Source organism: Lissotriton helveticus, chromosome 3_1 (genome assembly GCF_964261635.1).
Source record: "Lissotriton helveticus chromosome 3_1, aLisHel1.1, whole genome shotgun sequence".
Taxonomy (NCBI): domain Eukaryota; kingdom Metazoa; phylum Chordata; class Amphibia; order Caudata; family Salamandridae; genus Lissotriton; species Lissotriton helveticus.
The window spans coordinates 980,939,215-980,956,165 of record NC_136061.1 but is presented as its reverse complement, the minus strand read 5'-3'; the positions used below and the strand labels follow the sequence as shown (position 1 = coordinate 980,956,165).

Genomic DNA, 16,951 nt, shown 5'->3' with positions numbered 1-16,951 from the left:
AGGCTCACGAAGGCGGCATGCCTTTGAAGCTTCCCCTTCGTGAACCCTGCCCATCCTGGGGGAGGAAGACTTGGCACCTCGTCCCAGGATGTACATTGTTTCAGGCCCCAGAGAGCAGCAGGCTCTCGACCCAGGGGTCCAGAAACATGTCTGGTGGTGGCAGCTCCAACCAGCCACTTAGCCTGGACACTAGTGGTGGGTTAGTTTCAGGGGGCATCTCTGAGATGCCCTCTGTGTGCATTTTTCATTAAATCCCACACTGGCATCAGTGTGGGTTTAATGTGCGGAGAAGTTGTATACCAAACAGTGTAGCCATTATGGTGCTGTGGAGTTCGTAATGACAAGCTCCCAGCACCTTATACTCTTAATGGCAGCACTGCACTTACAATGTCTAAGAATGGACTTAGACACTGTAGGGGTACAAGGCTCATGCACCTGTACCTTCCCCACTGGCATAGGGCACCCAGCTAGAGGGTTGACTGATCTATGCCAGGGCAGTGGGTTGTAGGCATGGCACACATGGATGTGTGCCATGTTGACTCTTTACTTGATTCTGCACCAACACACACAGCCGGCAAGGGCAATGTGTAGGTGTGTGTGTTTAGGTGTAGGTGTGTGTGGGTGTAGGTGTAGGGGTGTGTGTGTGTGTGTGTGAAGGTACAGGGCCTCTAAGGGTGGCATAATAAGTGCTGCAGTCCTAAGAGGTCTTCCCTGGTCACAGAGCCTTGGGTACCTGTGGTACCATTTACCGGGGGCTGACCTGTGGCCTGAGATGCCAGTTGGGTTAGTTTTGGGGAAAGAACACAGGCCCTGGGAACCTGATTGGCACACCAAGAAAAAGTGCATCAGTAGTCTGGTAAAAAATGGGGGGTTACTGCAACAGAAATCCACTTTCCCACACTCATGACTGTTTTCCTCATCACCATAACATCAGCGGGAGGGGTGAGCGAGCTCCAAGACCTTTCGGTCAATCCTCCGTCTTTACAGACAAGTTGGTCTTAAGGATCTAAACCTCCTTTCTCCAGGAAATGGGCTCTTTCATGCCTGGCATAGCATCGTCCTTCTTGAGTTTTTCGCTCCACCTCATCCCTCTAAGGAGAAAGGCTCCATTGGTTAGATCCTGGAAAACTCAGCGTTTTTTCATCAATTGTACCAAACCCAACTGGGGGACGGCCAGCTCTTTGTTGGAACATTAGAGCAAAACAAAAGGCAGTGCAGAAAAAAACCACCTCTTAAATTGTGCTCTGTATCAAAATCTGCTATGCATTGGCTAAGAAGCAGCCTCGAGAAGGCTTATAGGCTCATTCCACCAAGGCTGCTACCACTATGTTGGCTCATGGAGTACCTGTTTTGAATATTTGCCGGGCAGCTATGTGGGGCATCCCATCATAGGTTTAATGATCATTGCTGTCTGAACAGCCAGGTCGAGAGGGGCCCTTTGCCAGCTGTCTAGCAGGATTTTTTGGTCTGAGCTAATTTACACCCACTGCTGGAAGGGTACTGCTTTAGCATCTATCAAAAAGGTGAGGAATGTGTGATTAGAAGAATCTATACTCCAAACTCCTTACAGACACTCCCTGTTCTCTAAGCTGGTCTTGTTTTTACCACCTCTGACAGTCCCAAGTCTAGAGATCAGCACAGTGGTTACAGCCAATCTGCTAATGGGCTCGGCAAATGGAAGCACAGACAGTCTAGAAAATAACTGACATTCTCAGACATGGATGGCTCTTATGTGCAGCTCTGCATATCACTTCCCGAGCGTAACCATGTTTGTGTCAAGCCGCACAACGTCACTTATGTCTGCTAAGATTTTCTGGATCCAGTCTGATGCCGTGGGTATTTTCAAAAGATGAAGAATCTGCAGTTAGATTCAGTATACACTGAAAAGAGCTTTACCATAGGTAAGTAACTTGTTTTTCAGGCAGATGCAGAACAGGTCATTTGTGGCTCCAATGAACTTTATCCTTGGCTTATGTGTATAATTTCATGTTTCATCTTAAAAAGGCACAGGGTAATAACTCAAACCTGTTCTTTCAGATGAGTATTATTTACTCAGAATCCACTTTGTCAGAATATTTCTTTAGTTAGTCCACTTTGAAGTAATGAAAAACGTGGAAGCAAATGTCTTTCAGACCCTATAATGGGCTCTCTTTGAGTAAGGGGATCTTCAGCATTTTAATCCTACCACAAGTTGCGCCTTATCTTAGAAGTTAGGAATGTTGACATAGAGAAGTAAGGGTTAGTTACCCCACTGCTTACACTTTTATTCTTAGTCCTTGACACTCTTCCTGTTAGTTTCCACCCACATCAGTAACTGCCCAAACCATGGTATTCTGAGAGAAGTGAAGGGTGCAGGTGCCTTGAAAATCAGTGGTTTTTGGCCCATGTTTGTACTATGGCACTCTGGCTCTGGTCTTTGGATATGGTGGCAAAAGAGTTAATCAAAGTTAGTACAGGAGATGCTCTAATGGACAAATTAAAATGTTTACACATTGCAGATTTATACATTTTACATGCATCAGAGTTCAATTGTAGATCCTGGCTGGGGATCGGTACGTTTAATTGTATCTCTTGGTTTCTTTTTCAGTCAATGCTGACAATGGTTCATACGGAAAGCTGTAAGGTCCTGGCTTTGTCACAACGTCCTCTGACTTATAAAAGTACTCCACTTCCATCCCGTCAGTGTATTCTCTCGGAGAGCTGGCAGCAGGACAAGCAAACTCTGCTGGACACTGTGCATTCCCTGAAGGAACTTCTTTCTAAAGCTGCACAGAGGGCAGAGGTAGGAAACACCCCTAACTAAATGCACACAGTAATCAGGTTTTTCTTTTAGTCCAAGTGATCTTTTTCTATTTATATTTTTGCACTAGGACATCTCTGACTCAAACTCAGACTGGAGGGGAGAATTGCTTCATGCAGTTCAGGTCCTGTTCGAGAAAGAACGAAACTGCCTGTGCACTGAACTGCGGTCACACCTTTACAGCCATACATCAGGAGATGAAGGAACGATTCTGGGAAAACTGGAACATATTGTAAAAGAGCAGGTGATCCTTTGGCTCCTTTTCTGATCCCAAGAAGGGATAACTGTTATTGCCTTGCTAATTTCTTCTTGTCAGCTTTGGCATAAAGGTTACATATGCTTCTTAATCTGGCACCATTCTTGTATTCTGTTATCAAATTAAACTGTTTATACTGGGTTCATTCTTGACAGGAGCAGCAGCAGAAACTGGTTTTAGAGCATCTCCTATCTTCCGATCGAAGCAGCCTTCTGTCCGAAATCCAAGATCTAAGAGCCCAGCTGCGCGTGACTCACCTGCAAAACCAGGAGAAGCTGCAACAACTGCACGAAAGCATCACCAATGCAGAAGACCATGGAAGTAAGCAGGAACACCATCTCCGAAGACAGAGTGAGTATTGTCCTCTCCTATTGCTTTTCACTAATTTTCTACTGCTGGTGCTAGACCAAATTTGTGGAAACACTTTTCTAGTTTGCTGGTTAGGAGGTAAACTGAAGTTAAATGGTAGTGAGGTCAAAGGTGTGATCCTGGTTCTCGTATGCATTGAAACTCACCCACTTAGTGCTCACTAAGAAACTTTCCCTTTAATCAAGTTTTGCAGCTTGAATCCGATACGTAATAAAATGCTGTGCATTTTCATACAGTTTTCTTATTTTTTGTCCAGTACTTGATCTTTTGTACCCTGAAGATGGATTTTCTTGAATTCCTTCCCCAATCTCTTTTATAAAAGCATAAAGTTAACAAGAACTCTGTTTGCAGTGACATATTAGTAGGCCTCTGTCTTGACTAACTGGTTTTGGTTAGCAGACAACTTGAAACTGGCAGGGGTTTACTGTATGAGGCTCTCTATTCTCTCAAATGAGAACAAGGTACTGCATTCTACAAACCCCCTCCCCCCACCTTCTATTGCTGCTTTTGAGCATATTGTGCTATATTTTGACCTATCATCTTATGACTGAGGATTGTCTGTTAATAGCTTCCAATCATATCCTCCTGATAAGCCTGCAGACCTTAACCCCAATTGCATTTGCTTACTGAGGTTTATTTTTGGACTTGTTATGCCTAGTATTGCTTATTAGTCCCTGTTTTACTGCTGCAGATAAGTTGTCCAGTTTCTGCATGCTCGACTACTGATAAGTGTTGCCATGATTGCATTTAAGTGAATTTATTGCCCCTTGAATGGGTTTTTTTCTAATTGCATTTAAGTAGGACAGATCTGGCTGTTAGAGATAAACAGTGCTGATTGTTTACTGCAGAGAAGAAATGGCAAAAGATACTATAAGAAAATTATTAGGAAGAAGCTGTCTTTCGAAGGCAAATATTGTTAACCAGCCTTTGGCACAGAGTGCTCTATGGCAGTCTTAAATAATTTATCACAGACTAGTGAGCCAAAGTACTGTATTGTAAGTAAAGTATTGTAAAAACCAATGTCCCATTACATTCATATCCTAAGCATGCAATGGTCTCCTGCAGCAAGATGGCCGCCGGGTGAGGAGCTCTGCCCGGAAGCTCCTCCGACTGGGAACTGACTCTGGCACTTGCCCAGGGTTCCTCTCCTACCTCATAATCCACGGTGGATCTTTTACCTGCACTCAAGTGCCTTCCTTTCCCCCTGGAGTTCTCCTGCTGACCTGTTACACAGCCTCAGAGTGTCCCAAGGGAGCACCCACGGAGCCTTTGCCATCGTGGCTGCTGGCTCGGCGGTGAAACCTCACTGCTGGGGAGTTTGAGCGGGCGAATCTTCCCCCTCTGATTGCCACCCTCCTCCGGGATTTGTCCTCTTGGTCCGCGCATTTTTGGGTGCCATCGAGTCTGACGGGCCGATGGGGAATGCAGAAATGATGATGCCGATGGCTTCCCTAGTTGCGAGATCTGACGACCTAATATGGCAGAGTGGGTCGTTCTAAAAACGGAGGGATCTAGTGGCTTGTCGGAGCCCCTAATTTTTTCTCCGATCATTGGATTTGTGAGTTTACTCCAGTATTGGAACTTTCATAGATTCACATGCCTGAATCATTCCCCGTCGTCGAGACGGGAGTCTCCGGTATATAAAAAAGCAATGCTTAGCAGTATAGCAAACTGAAAAGAGGCCTAGGCCCATTTCCCTTTTGCAACCCATAGCCTTTGTTATGTAAAAAAGGCCCAAACTTTTGCCTGAACCAATCAGAGCTCCTCACCCCCTAGAACCCTCCTGAAAGAACCTTTTGCCCCTCAGATTTTCGACCGCACGTTGTGCTAAGGAGTCTCCTTTGAGCTCTGCTCAAAATCTTCAATTCAACTCATTTTGACTGGGATTTGAGGTTCTCTCATATTCTAGTCTCTTCTTATTTAGAATTACTTATTCATCTACCATGTCTGAGAAGGAAAAGAGAGGATTATTCAGAGCTTGTGCCACCTGCTCTAAAAAAAGCTTTACACAGATGATCCTCACAAAGACTGCATATACTGCCTCTATCCAGACCATAAGGCAGAGAATTGTAAGGTATGTTGAACCTTTTCGAATAAAATCTTGAGAGATCGTGAGGGAAGACTGCTACTCTGGCTCCAGCAGGTTAAAGCCAGAAAGGAAATTCTCTCAAGTGAGAGTGAAGAGGAGTCTCTGGCGTCTAAAAGATCTCAAAAAAGAAGTTTGTCTCCTCAGGCGCATACCTCAGGTGAGAGACCTGAGAAGGCCCCAAAAAAGACCACCTCGGGGTCTTCAGGGCGCAGTGCCTCAAAATCTCCTTCAGGTGTAAACCTAAGGGGAAGAAGGGTTCTGCTTCTGAGGTGAAACAGGTAGAGAAAACTGCCTCAGAATCTTCAAAATCTCCATCAAGGATCAAGATTACCATAAAAAAGACTTCCTCTACACCTTCCGAGGAGAAAGGGAAAGGATCTGCACTGTCGACGGGATAGTCGACGAGGAAGAGGTCATCGTCGATGACAAAAGCATCATCATCATCGTCGGCAAAACAGGAGGTAAAGTCTATTGGAAATACGCCGTCGACACCTTCACCGTCGACGGTGGTATCGACGACGAGTTTGTCGTCGACGACCATGGCTGTAGCTGCATCGTCGACTGGAGCGTCGATGACGGGAGAGTCATCGACGAGATCGTCGACGACAGCTGGAGCGTCGACGAAGACCGCGTCGCCGGTGACTACAACGTCGACGATAGCGTCGACGACGATAATATGGTCGGCGACGGGCTCGTCGACGAGAGAAAAAACACCCGAAAAAAGATTGTTATCCTTGAAAAGAACAATAACGCCAGAAGTTACATCTCCAGGCAAGGTGTCGCCGTTAGTCCTTTCTCACCTTCTGGAACAGGAAGACTCAGAGGACGAGGATGAAGGTGGTTCTTTTGGATATGCGAGTAGTCCTTCGCAATTAAAGGTAAAATACCAGGAGGATGATTCGGCGGAAGAATATGGGGAATTTCAAGAGCATACCCAAGAACAGCACCAATATCGTCAACAGCAGCGTGAGGAGATGACAAGTGTGCCATCTTTTTTACTGAAAGACCTCCAGAGCATGTTGGAGGATTAGAGAAGAAGGTATCCGGTACCTCAAGCCTCTCAAGAAATCCCAGAGGTTACACCTCGTCCACGATCTGTACCGGGTACGCCAGTGTGAAGGAGGGAGAACTTACCAGAGCCCACTACCAGATCTCCACCACTAGCAGCTCAACATGACCCAGACACCTCGGATGAGGACCAAGAGGATAGGGAGATTGCAGAACCTAGTAGAGAATGGGATGACTATCTCATTCCTTCTCCTTCAACTCCTACGCCAAAGCCATTTGATTCTCCACCTGAGGACAATGGTGGCTTTCATAACCTGATGGAAAGAGCCACTAAGATATTTGCACTTACCATGTCAGAGGATAAAGCGGAATGCTTTCTATATGACTTTAAGGAAACTTATCGAAGATCTGTTCGGTCCTTACCTATGAGTCGTATTTGGGAAGAAGGCCTGAAGGTGATAGAAACGCCAGCTACGGTGATCCCGGTTCTGGCAAGGCTGGACAAGAAATATAAGGCGCCTACAGATGCTCCAGCGTGTCTTTTGGGTCATCCCAAACCGGATTCGGTGATTACGCAGGCAGCACAGCAGAAATCAAGGAATCCGTCTGCCCCAATTACGGCACCTCCCGACAGAGAGGGTAGGAGGCTGGACAATGCAGGAAAAAGGGTTTCCATAATGTCTGCTCTACTTGTAAGAGCGGCTAATGCCCTCGCTATTTTAGGAAGATACGACAGGCAAATGTGGTGCGACCTGTTGCCGTACATTGACCATGTGCCGGAACCAGAGAAGCAAGAAGCCAGAAAGATTCTTCTGGAGGGGGAGAGGACTTCGGCGGAAGTCATAGACTGCGCTATGGATATAGCGACAACGGCATTTAGATCTTTAGGAGGAGGAGCAGTTCTGCGCAGACAAGGATGGCTAAGAGCGCAGACAAGGATGGCTAAGAGCAACGGCTTTTAGGCCTGAGGTTCAGAATAAGATCCTAGACCTCCCCTTCAATGGAGAAGATCTATACGGAAAGCATATTGATGACACTCTACAGAGTATCAAGAAAGATACCGATACTGCGAAAGCATTGGGAACTCTGCAGTACAGAAAAGATCATTTTCGTGGCTCTAGAGGTAGAGGGCAATCTTCTTATAGAGGAGGAAATCAGCAAGGGAGATATTCCTCCTATTCTGCCTCATCGCAGCCCTACTGTCAGCAGTACAATCAGCGACAAACGGGAGGTTATACGAAGTCAACTCCGAGAGGAAGGGGAGATCGTCAGGGGAAGGACAACACCCGACGACCATGACAACCTTCATCTTCCGGCTGCTTCAACATTCCTAAGGTCATCTGCTCCCCTGGGTGGAAAGATTGCTTATTATTTTCAAAATTGGCAGAAAATAACAACGGATCAATGGGTCCTCAACATTATTCGATTGGCCATACCATAGAAATTCTGCAGACTCCTCCTTGTACACCGCCGGTGCATCAGAAAGCCAACCAGCTGCACCAACTCAAGAAGGAGATTCGGACAATGCTCCGAAAGGGAGCAATAGAACCGGTACCGAATGCCCAAACGAACAAGGGGTTTTACTCCCGATTTTTTTTCTGATCAAGAAAAACATACTCCAATGGCGTCCGATTCTGGATCTCAGATCCCTAAACACCTATCTCAAAAAGCAATCTTTCAGGATGGTGTCACTTCAGGACATCCTTTCGTTATTAAACCCAGGAGATCATATGACCACTCTGGACCTACAGGATGCGTATTTTCACGTACCTATCCATCCCACACACAGAAAGTACCTTCGGTTCTTGGTAGCCGGAAGACATTATCAATTCAAGGTACTGCCATTCAGCCTAAAGTCAGCACCACGAGTGTTCACAAAATGCCTAGCTCCAGTGGCGGCTGTGTTAATGAAGCAAAAACATCAAATATTTCCTTACCTCGTCGACTGGTTAGTCAAAGCACCATCGGAAGCACAAGCCAGGGCGTCAACAAAGGCCTGCATAGATTTGTTTGCCAAACTGGGTTTGACTCTACACAAAGGAAAATCAAACCTTCAACCGACAAAACTGATCACATTTCTGGGAGCAATACTGGACACAGACAGCAACAAGGCATTTCCCTCCGAGGAAAGACAACTGAGGATCGAATCTTTTTCAAAACTTTCTAAAAAAAAAGTTTCTTTCAGTACGCAAGTACAAATCCTTGCTGGGCATGATGTCATCTTGCATTCCCCTTGTGCCTCACTGCAGATTAAGGATGCGCCCGTTGCAAGAACAGATCGATCTTCAGTGGCGTTGTGAGAAGTTGGCCTGATGTGCAGTGCTCACTATTCTAGTGATCACTATATATCAGTCCAAACAACCCTTATTGATGATTGGTTGTAAGTCAACCTTATAGACCAGCTATCCTAGTAGCATGGATACGAGCAGTCTAAGGCTAAGACTCTAGAGGGCGTGTTAAGCCAGCTGTTTTACCATCACATTACCCCTTGAACACCCAGTGAAAGGACACCACACAAGTTGTTATGAAAATAAACAGTGTATTTATTTATAACAAGACTACCCTGGCTCTTTATGAGACAGGGAGCTAAGCACACAACAAAACTCTTACGAAAATACTTTTAAGTTAGCACGTTACACAAATGCCCGAGGGGCACGAAAAACCATATACGCTAAAAGTGGAATGCGAATTACTAGCAGGTAAGTAACAGTTCTAATAGGCTTTGGAATCGCTAGGACTGGACTAGGGAATCGTTAGATTACTTCTAGGAGACCTAGGGGACTCGGGTGCAGAGTGTGCACTCTCACGCGGGATGCGGGACAAAGTCTATGGAAGCTAGAATTCACAAAGTTAGTGTTCACGGGCGAACCCGACCTGGTAGGGAGAAAACGACAGTGGATCCTGACCCTTGGATAGTGAGGCTATGCTGGGACACCGGAGTGCCGAAGTTACCTAGCCCAGGGGCTGCAGCTGCATAGGTCTGAAAAGACGTCGGGGATCTCGTTGCCGGACCAGGAGCCTGGAAGGAAGAAGTTGCTGGCAGGCGACCAGTGAAGAAAAGTTCGATGGATCCAAGCCTGGATCAAGGAAGAAGAAAACCTGAAAGCAGAGGGGACCAAGTTCTTGAATCACTAGCCAGTGATTAAGTGGGCACCAGGATGGCACCGGGCGAAGTCACCGCAGCCAGGTGAGTGGGCACTGCTGGGCTCTGCAGTCTCTCGGACCAGGAGGCGTTGTCGGCGACCAGGATGGAGGTGCGAGCTGTCCCACGAAGGATGAAGTCGTTGGCGTCGAAGTTACCCAGGATTGGGCAACAAGCCTTGGCTAATTCAAGCCCACGCGGTGGACTCAAAATGGCGTCTTGAGTGGACCAGGAGGGTCCAGGGTGCTCCTCTTCTGGAAGGGAGCAAGGGCCAGTCTGGAGCAACCAGACCAGCAGCAGAAATGTCGTCGGGCGTCGTCAGGAAGGCCACAAGCCAACGGGCTAGTAGCCAAACAACGCGGTGAGCAGCGGAAAGCAGAAGGGCCCCACGCAGATCGTGGAGATGCTGGGGGGCTGCACCTCGGAGCTGGAGCTGCTCAGAGTCGGGGCTTCTCGGACCCCAAAGCACTCACCAGTAGATTACTCGGCGGGCTTGCTGGAAAGAAGTCGTGCAGTCTTGCAGATGGCCGGTCCCTTGAGGTCTCGTCGCACCCACGGTTCTCAGCTGGGCTGTAGAGGTGGGTAGAGGTCAGAGGTGCCAGGGAAGCCGGTTCTCGTCGAGCTGGGCAGTCGGATTCCGGAGGAAGGACTTACAGCAGACCGCAGTGTTCTTGGATGGTGCCTGCGGATGCAGGGTGACTACTCCTTAGTCACAAGGGAGAAATCTTAGGAAGAAGTCTTGAGTTCCTTTCGTGGAAAGTAGTTTCAGGATTCAAAGATGATCTGATCTGGAAGGGGGCCAGTCTCTACCTTTATCCTGAAAAAAGGGGCTGGCACGCGACTAAGTCCTGCCCTATGGGTGGGACTAGGAGGGGGGTGGTTACACCCACTTCCTTGGCGGGCTTTTCCCCAGCACAGGGTCTGGAGTGACCCTGGAACTGGTTCCAGCCAGCCTATGCACAGTGAGCACCGGGGTGCCACTTGCAGTCACCTTCCTCTAAAGCCCTGCCTACCTACAATACACAAAACCCTGTCTGGGACGGTGCTGGCACCGCCCCTGGCAGGAAACCCTTTGTCCTTATCTCCTGCTCTGGGAGGACTCCCAGCAGCAGGAGGGCAGACTTGTGTCTCGGTGGCAGCATCCATTTTGTGGATGCTAAGGCTCTGTCTGACTTTTAACCGGGTTATAGGTTACATGCATGTCGTGTCCCTCTAGAAGGGTGGAATGCTAACCCCGTCGCCAGAATTGGCGAGGGGTTAGTATTCCAATTCGTATGACACCTTACTCGACATGTTTTGATAAAGCGATACCAGAGTTGGCACATAACCGCGAGGATTATAATGCACTTAAGAGTATATGGTATGCGATATCATGGAAACGGCTAAGGGATAGATCCCGAAAGCCGCAGACAGGCTCAGCTCATGCCAGAGCACCATCTCACACGATTCCAAGCACTCTGCCTTCAGGATTGTTAAGGCCTGCCATAGGAGTGACTGATAGGAGATCTGTGTGTCCATTTTTAGGGTTAGATATAGGTACACTATATCTAAAGCAAAGGGTGATTACACCACCTTGCCCCAGCTGTCAAGCAGCCAGTTGTGTCAGATTTGGATGGCCAGCCAGGGGTGGCATAATACATGCTGCAGCCCCTGGTAGGCCCTGGGTACACCTATGCCCTGGGTACCTAAGGTACACTGTACAGGGACTGATAAGGTGACTCAGTATCCAATTTAGATATGTACCTAAGGTACATGGAATCCATTTTACAGAGAGAGCAGTAGGCCTGGGGCCCTGAATAGCAGGGTCCCAGGTCAACTAAGTCAGAAAACCAGCAAAACACCAGGCAAAAAGTTGGGGGCAACCATAGTCAGGGTTCTACCTTCCTACAGGCGTCAAGCGGAGGGATCCTTCGACAACACTATCCAAGTGACACCAGTGATGGTTCAGGCAGCGACTTGGTGGACACAAAAAGAATGTCTCTCAGGGTCTGTCTAAGGACAGCTCCATTAGTGGTGACTACGGATGCATCCCTGGAAGGATGGGGGGCGTTCCTTCAAGACCTTCAAGTTAGCGGACGTTGGAAGGTGCACGAGCAGCAATTACACATAAATCTGCTAGAGCTCAGAGAGATCCGCCTAGCATTGCAAGCTTTCCTGCCACGGGTACGAGGCTCGCCGGTGTTGGTAAGAACGGACAACACTACGTCGATGCACTACTTAAACAAATAGGGAGGAACAACATCTCTCTCCCTGTCTCAGGAGGCCCAAGAGATATGGGAATGGGCACTACAGCAAGGGATATCGTTGCCAGCAGAACATCTCCCAGGAGATCAAAACATCAAGGAGGATACTCTCAGCAGGCTCAAATCGTCCTGCCACGAACGGGAGCTGGACATGGGGATCCTGGACAGCATTTTTCAAAGGTGGGGGACAGCAATAGTGGACCTTTTTGCCACAAGGGAGAACAGGAAATGCCGGTGCTTCGCAAGCTGGCTTCCCCAGAAGGGATCTTGGGGGAATGCGTTTTCGATGGCATGGTCTGGCGTCTTTGCTTACGTTTTTCCTCCAATTCCTCTTCTGCCCCGCGTGCTTGTGAAGATCAAGAAGGAACCGTGCAGGCTGATTCTGATAGCCCGTGGTGGCCCAGAAAACACTGGTTCACGGAACTCCTGCTGCTGTCGGAGGACTGTCCAGTTCATCTCCGTCCAATTCCATCGCTTCTGACAATGTCCAGGGGACAAGTGCTCCATCCGGACCCGAAATCCTTGCAATTAGCGGCCTTTCTCCTGAACACTGTGAGTTTAGTCATCTGAATATCTCAGACGAATGTAGGAGAATCCTGTCCAAGGCTAGAGCGGATAGTACCAACAAAACCTACAGGATGAAATGGAAGAGGTTTTGTCAATGGTGTAAGAGACATAACATTCGCCCTCTTACTGCTGCACCTCATCAAATGATACCTTACATCTTACTTTTAGCAAAGTCAGGATTGGCTCACGCTTCGATTAAGGTACATTTAGCGGCATCACGCTACAGGAGGTCATCCTCAGGCCCGTCCTTATGGTCATCAAGGATCATCAAACAATTTATGAAGGGATTATTCTGGGTCTTTCCTCCAGTAAAGCCTCCACTGTAGGAGAGTGGGGTCTGCAATCCGATGGCCACCCCAGATTTTTGCTTTTTGCTTCACTGGTTTACGACTTTCCCTGGCTGTGGGCCTGCTAATCAGACCCACAGCCTAGCTGTTCTCTCTCTAAATTGACAAGCATGTACCTTAGGTGCATTTACCCATTGGTACTGGGCCACCTTATCAGTCCCTGTACAGTATACCTTAGGTATCCAGGGCATAGGTGTACCCAGGGCCTACCAGGGGCTGCAGCATGTATTATGCCACCCCTGGCTGGCCACCCAAATCTGACACAACTGGCTGCACGACAGCTGGGGCAAGGTGGTGTAATCACCCTTTGCTTTAGATATAGTATTCCTATATCTAACCCTAAAATGGACACATATATTCCTATCAGTCACTCCTATGGCAGGCCTTATCAATCCTGAAGGCAGAGTGCTTGGAATCATGTAAGATGGTGCTCTGGCATGAGCTGAGCCCATTTGCAGCTTGTGGAACCAAGTCCTTATAGCTGTTCCATGATAACGCTAAACCATATACTCTTAAATGCATTATGAACCTCGCGGTCAAATGCTAACTTTGGCATAGCATTATCAAAACATGTCGAGTAAGGTGTCATACGAATTGGAATACTAACCCCTCGCCAATTCTGGCAACGGGGTTAGCATTCCACCCTTCTAGAGGGGCACGACATGCATGTAACTGTGAACCCCGGTTAAAGTTAACTCAAGCCTCAGCATCACAAAATGGATGCTGCCACCACAGACACAAGTCTGACCTCCTGCTGCTGGGAGTCCTTCCAGCGAGGGAGGCCTGGACAAAGGGTTTCCTGTCAGGGGCGGTGCCAGCACCATCCCAGACAGGATTTTGTGTATCCCGGGTAGGCAGGGCTGAGAGGAAGGTGACTGCAAGTGGCACCCCGGTGCTCACTGTGCATATGCCGGCTCAAACCAGTTCCAGGGGCACACCAGCCCCTGAGCTGGGGGGAGACCGGACAAAGGAGAGGGGTGTAACCACCCCCCTCCTGGTCCCACCCATGGGCAGGACCTAGTCGCGTGCCAGCCCCTTTTCTTAGAATAAAGGTAGGAGCGGGCACCCTTCCCAAATTAGATCATCTTGAAACTTGAACTACTTTCCACGAAAGGAACTCTTGTCATTCTCTGAAGACTCTCCCTTGTGGCTAAGGAGTAGCCACCCTGCACCAGCAGGCACCATCTAAGTGCTTGCGGTTTGCTGCACGTCCATCCTCCGGATCAAGACTGCCCAGCTCGACGAGACTCGGATTCCCCGCCATCTCTGACCTCTACCTGCATCATCAGCCCAGCTGAGATTCGTGGGTGCGACGAAACCCGTGGGACCGGCTATCTTCAAGACCTGCACGACGCTTAACCAGCACGACCGCCGAAGGACCCTCGAGTGAGTGCACTGGGGTTTGAGAAGCCCCAACCCTAAGCAGCTCCAGCACCGAAGTCCAGCTCCCCAGCATCCACGAGATCTGCGTGGGGCCCTTCTGCTTCTTTGCTGCTTGCCACGTTGTCCGGTCACTTGCCTGTTGGCTAGTGGCCCTCCTGGCGACGTACCACGACGTTTTAACCGCTGGTCTAGGTCCCCTAGACTGGCCCTTGCTCCTTGTCCAACAAGAAGTGCCCTGGACCCTCCTGGTCCACTCCAGACGCCATTTTGACTCCACCGCGTGGGCTTGCCTTTGCCAAGGTTTGTTGCTCCAATCTTGGATCCAGCATCGCCGACAGCAGACACCATCGTGGGACAGCTTGCACTTCCAGCCTGGACGCCGACAACGCCTCCTGGCCCGTGTGGCTGCAGAGTCCAGCGTCACCCACTCACCTGATCGCGGTGACTTCATCCGGTGCCATCCTGGTGCCCACACAATCACTGGCTAGTGATTGAGAACTGAGTCCCCTCTGCTTTCAGGTCGTCTTCTTCACTGATCCAGCCTTGGATCACACCGAACATCTTCACTGGTCGCCTGCCAGCAACATCTTCTTTCAGGCTCCATAGACTACAACGAGGATGCCTGACGTCTTTTGAACCCTATGCAGCCGCAGCCCCTGGGCTAGGTAACTCGAGCATTTCGGTGCTCCTGCACAGGTTCACTATCCTAGTGTCCAGATCCTTTTTCGTTTATAGTCTACATAGTCGGATTCGTCCGGAAACAGTAACTTTAAAAATACTAGCGTCCATAGACTTTGTCCCGCATCCCGCGTAAGAGTTCCCACTCTGCACCCGGGTTCCCTAGGCCTCCTGCTCCTAACCTGAGGGTTCAGTAAGGTAGTCCTAGCGGTCCTGAAGCCTCTGGATCGTGTTACTTACCTGCTAGTATTTCGCATTCCACTTTCAGAGTATATGGTTTTTCGTGCCCCTCGGGCATTTGTGTAAATTGTGTAACTTGCAGTATTTTCGTAAGAGTTTTGTATTGTGCTTAGCTCCCTGACTCATAAAGAGTTCAGGGTAGACTTGTTATTAATAAATATCCTTTATTTTTATAACAACTTGTGTGGTGTCCTTTCACTTGGTGTTCAAGGGGTATATGTGATGGTAAAACAGCTGGCTTAACACGCCCTCTAGAGTTTAGCCTAAAGACTGCTTTTGTCCACGCTACTAGGATAGCTGGTCTAATAAGGTTGACTTACAACCAATCATCAATAAGGGTCGTTTGGAATGATACAGAGTGATCACTAGAATAGTGAGCACTATATATCAGGCCAACTTCTCACATCCACCACCACTCTGGAATCTCAATATAGTGCTGTCACAGTTGATGAAGCAACCGTTTGAGCCTATACATAGGGCGGACTTTAAGTTCCTTCTCATTGCATTAACTTCAGCGAGAAGAGTAGGAGAACTGCAAGCACTCACGATTCAGAAACACTTCCTACAGTTTCAGGAGGACAGAATGGTTCTTAGGACTAATCCGAAATTCATTCCTAAGGTACCAACTGATTTTCATCTAAATGAGCGGTTGGTATTAAAACGCTTCTTTCCTCAACCAACAACAGCGGCGGAAAGAGTATTACATTCACTGGACGTTCAAAGATGTCTCAAGTTCTACTTAAGAGACCAAGAGCTTTCGCAAATCTTCTCAGCTATTCGTCGCTTTCAGTGCACCTAGCAAAGGTTTCCCTTCATCAAAAAGGGTAATTGCCAGATGGATTTCCAGTGCAATGGTCTACTGTCATCAAGCTGCTGGAAAACCTTTAAATGCACAAGTTCGTGCTCATTCCACGAGAGCAGTGGCCACATCCACTGCACTGTTTGGAGGAGTGCCAATCCAGGATATCTGCATGGCAGCGACCTGGACATCTACGCACACCTTCACCAGGCACTACTGCTTGGAGGCAGCCGCAGAGTCGGATGCCGCGGTGGGAGAGGCGGTACTGCGGAATATCATCCAATAACGGTGAGCCTTCCATCCCTCCATCCTTTTTTCCTCTTGTTTTACAAAGTCACATTTCATTCTGCTTGGTTTCCATGCTGTATTACATGATGATGTAATGTAACAGTTTAATGTGCTTTGTAACCTCACTGCTCGCTATTCTGATTCAGGCATGTGAATCTATGAAAGTTCCAATACTGGAGTAAGAAAACAAGTTACTTACCTGTAACATTAGTTCTCCAGTATTGGAAGCTTTCATAGATTCACATGCACCCACCCTCCTCCCCTGAGAGGCTCACCTTGGATTTGGCACGACCAGTATTATATATGCACAAGTGCATGAAAATCTGAGGGGCAAAGGGTTCTCTCAGGAGAGTTCTAGAGGGTGAGGAGCTCTGATTGGTTCAGGGAAAAGTTTGGGCCTTTTTTACACAACAAAGGCTATGGGTTGCAAAAGGGAAATGGGTCTAGGCCTCTTTTCAGTTTGCTATACTGCTAAGCATTGCTTTTTTATATACCCGAGACTCCCGTCTCGACGACTGGGAATGATTCAGGCATGTGAATCTATGAAAGCTTCCAATACTGGAGAATTAAAGTTACAGGTAAGTAACTTGTTTTCTTATGGCCAGTCACACACTTGACGAGGTACTTGCATAATTTTTCTCGTCTTTTTGGGGGCTTTGGCGGTGCTTGTTTGGGGAGTGCTGCCTGATTCTAAAATGGGCACACACATTACGCGGAGCTTCTTTTACTGGCTTCGCGCCTC

The 16,951-nt window shown here is 48.2% G+C and overlaps 1 protein-coding gene across 6 annotated transcripts in view; it reads left to right on the top strand.

The window, feature by feature from the left end:
* Window positions 1-16,951, top strand: part of PCNT (pericentrin) — a 1,333,356-nt gene that overhangs the window by 841,489 nt on the left and 474,916 nt on the right. For all 6 annotated transcript variants that reach the window (XM_078681435.1, XM_078681433.1, XM_078681434.1 and 3 more), the window contains 3 exons: window positions 2,588-2,782; window positions 2,871-3,044; window positions 3,212-3,407. In XM_078681435.1, coding sequence (XP_078537561.1) covers window positions 2,588-2,782; window positions 2,871-3,044; window positions 3,212-3,407 — 565 coding nt within the window. The remainder of the gene's footprint in view (window positions 1-2,587; window positions 2,783-2,870; window positions 3,045-3,211; window positions 3,408-16,951) is intronic.